The sequence below is a fragment of the Cucumis melo genome, chromosome 7, assembly GCF_025177605.1.
Source record: "Cucumis melo cultivar AY chromosome 7, USDA_Cmelo_AY_1.0, whole genome shotgun sequence".
Classification (NCBI taxonomy): Eukaryota; Viridiplantae; Streptophyta; class Magnoliopsida; order Cucurbitales; family Cucurbitaceae; genus Cucumis; species Cucumis melo.
The window spans coordinates 26176703-26180026 of NC_066863.1; the positions used below are offsets into that span (position 1 = coordinate 26176703).

Below are 3324 nucleotides of genomic sequence, written 5' to 3' on the forward strand. Positions count from 1 at the left end.
TTAAGAGAGAGTACATGAGTCAATTATATTAAAAGTAGCATAGCTTAAACCCCCTAATTAATTATCGAGGGCATTAATATGATATAACTTTGACAGAAAATAAAATTCAATGAAGCATCTCAGTCATCTTCATCACAAACACTCAGGAAATTCAACATATAACAACATGAAAACCCACACATTATTTTATTTAAATAGATTAACTTGGTTTCCAAAGCTTAGTTGATCTTGCAATTCTCATCAATAATCCCAATTTCTTTTGCTGTGAAGCCCATCAGATTCAGATATTCTGGCCAACACTCATGTTCTGTATTCTTAATTGCATGGCAGCAGTTCAAACTTATTTTCCATTTATGCCGATTTCGAAATATAGCTCGAATATCATCGATACATTTACCCAGTTGAGGCAGAGATCTCAAACAATCGAAGGCACCATCCAACTTAATTCGTGCTGCAGGGCTCACTTCCGCATCACCTCGGCTTGCTTCTACCGTGGATGAGAAAACCATTGCTAAAAGAAAAAGAACACAGAATTTTGTAAGAAGAGTCATGGTGGGAAAGAAATTCGAGAAGGAAACAATTAAAGCTTATGTCTATGTATTGTGTCATTGGGGGTTTATATAGGGGAGTATTTGGTTTAGATTCTATACATATTTACCAAACAAAAGAGAGGGAAGAGTAGTAATTTTGCAAAGATTGCAAGAAATTGAAAAAAAAAATAAGAGAAATTCATCTTCAGCAGTTCACATCATCCCCTTCCACCAAACAGAAAAACTAAAGAAGAAAAAGAACAGAGAACCCCTGTGTTTATTTATTTTATTTTATTTTTTTTACCTTTTACAGGACCAAGAATAGAGGAAGGGCATGGCCTTGCCGCTGAGAATAGCGAGCCGATCCAAAACATCTGAGACCCAAAACGACATGCCGTTGGAAATAGTAGAAGAAGCGTACCTTTGAGACGAGGAGGGTGGTTGGGGAAGGGAAGGATTTCGAGGAAATGGGGTTGTTCCAGACGGCCGTTTCTGGAGATGGAGAGTCACGGCGACGGTGGTCTCTGTCTTTCTCTTCCATGGTTATGGCTGAGAGCGGCAGTTGTTCAGTAGAAGAAGAATAAGAAGAAGAACAGTCATTTACGGGGAAGAGTTGAGATTTTTGGGGAATTGAAAGAATCTTAGAAATTTGACTTTTTAGAAAAGGGTAAAGGAGGAAAAATGACTTTTAATTAATGATTTTGGATTAACGTGATAGGAATAAGATTTTACATGCTTATATTATTATATCTTTACAAAACAAAGTAATTTGTGCAAATTTTTTTTTTGTTCATCCAATTTTTTGAATTGTAAGTTTTTCTCAAACAATTAGTGGAGTTTATAGGACTCGAGAAGATAACTTAGTAAAGAAAACAACGACGACAACCACAACAACAACGATAAGATTTTCTCTATCCCTCGTTCTTTCTCTCTCTATTTTAGATAAAAGAAAAGAAGGGTTAAGAGTTAGAGATTTAAAAAATAATAATGATGATAATCACGATCAATAGCACAAACATTTTACTTATGTTTCTTTATTTCTCTCTATTTTCTAATGAGAAGAAAATGGTTGAAATGTTTTTTTTATGAAAAGAATAATTAAATAAAAGGAAAGTGGCAAAAGAAAATAGTAAGTTTTTCCTTACACATTTTTGTTTTAAAAAAATGAGAATAAGAAACTTTATAAAAAAAGGAACAAAAAATAAGAATTCAAATTCCGAAAGAAATTACTTGTTATATGCGGTGCCAATCCTTGGGAGTAGGTTGTTGAGGATAAAGAAAAAAAAAGACACGTTCAGAGGTACAAGAAATGTCCTTTGCGTATAGTTGTTGCTAGAATCTCCGTGTCAACAATTGGTTTATTTATTTTGATGGTTTATTTAGTTATTCGTCCAGCCCCATACCCTAATCTAATTTTTCCAATCATACTGTGTTTTATATAAATTGTCTATAATAATCATTTGATATATGCATGTGTCCTAAATTCTAAATAATACAATACCTAAGTGAACAAAATTATATATAAGTATAAGGTTATTCCATTCCACTAATCGAAGAAAATTTAGAAATATAATATTATTTTGTAGAAAACAAATACAAGCTAAGAATATTTATATTATTGAAATAAAAATAGAGGAAGAATGAAAACGATCATGATTAGAATAGAATGGAAATTTAAAAACAAAAATATGAAATTAAAAAATTAAACAAAAACACATAAATATTCAGAGTTAAAAATGGAAATTTCTCCCTTGATATATTCTTCACCAATTTCCTAATTTTCTGACCCATCTCCCAGTTTTCTCTTTATTTTTTTTCCATCCAAACACAATTTTTCTATCATCTAGACAAACATTGTTTTTTTCACTTTACAGTATCTAATTCCAATTAAAAATAAACTTATCTCAAAATTGCAATTAATAAAAACAATAAAACATATTAATGACCATAAAACTTGATCTCTTTAATGATATATATATCAAACACTGCAGACAAAGATGGAACAAACATATGTGACAAAATAAACTCACAACTTGAATAATAATGTGATATTGTCGCAAAATTTCTTCTACACATTAGGATTAAAAATAATTAAATGTAAGACATAAATAATTATGTGAACAAACACAAAAATTAGATGAATTTTATTGATCTCGTTGTTGAAAATAATTATGAAAGAAGACCGCAACGATACATAACATAAAACCTTTGTATAAAGAAGCAACCAATTGGATGACAAAAATGAAAGAGAGGGTCAAGGAATTTAATTAGATTTTCCTATCTAAAATATTAGTTATCACAACAACAACGATAAGATTTTCTCTATCCCTCGTTCTTTCTCTTTATACTTTAGAGAAAAGAAATGAAGGGTTAAGAGTTGAGATTTAAAAAAATATTATTAATGATAATCACGATCAATAAAACAAACATTTTACTTATGTTTCTTTATTTCTCTATATTTTCTAATGAGAAAAAAATGGTTAAAATATTTTTTTCAAGAAAAGAATAATTATGGTATTAAAATATTTTGTATAAAATAAATTGATTTTTTTTAAAATGATAGATATACTCATTAATGGTTTTTATTTTTCCTTTTTATAAAAGATTAAAAATAACAATCATTATAAAATTTTATATTATTATTAAATTTTTACTCTTTAAAATATAAAAATCTTAGCCGTTATTACTATTACTCCATCAATTTACAACAAATACTACTCTCTAAGAAACAATACTCTAAGACACGTTCAGAGGTACAAGAAATGTCCTTTGCGTACAGTTGTTGCTAGAATCT

General features: G+C 29.5%; 1 protein-coding gene across 2 annotated transcripts; it reads right to left on the reverse strand.

The window, feature by feature from the left end:
• Positions 1–1204, reverse strand: LOC127150177 (egg cell-secreted protein 1.2-like). 2 transcript variants are annotated; one of them, XR_007822219.1, is made up of 2 exons: positions 952–1204; positions 1–511 (listed from the first exon to the last, which is right to left on the reverse strand). XR_007822219.1 is itself a non-coding variant. In XM_051087230.1 (2 exons), exons 1-2 carry the CDS (start codon positions 902–904, stop codon positions 219–221), a joined length of 363 nt encoding a protein of 120 aa, XP_050943187.1. In that variant the 5' UTR covers positions 905–1169; the 3' UTR covers positions 1–218. The 2 variants fall into 2 exon arrangements, 1 of the variants encoding a protein (XP_050943187.1); XM_051087230.1 differs by having other exon boundaries at positions 835–1169.
• Between the last annotated feature and the right edge of the window lie 2120 nt (positions 1205–3324).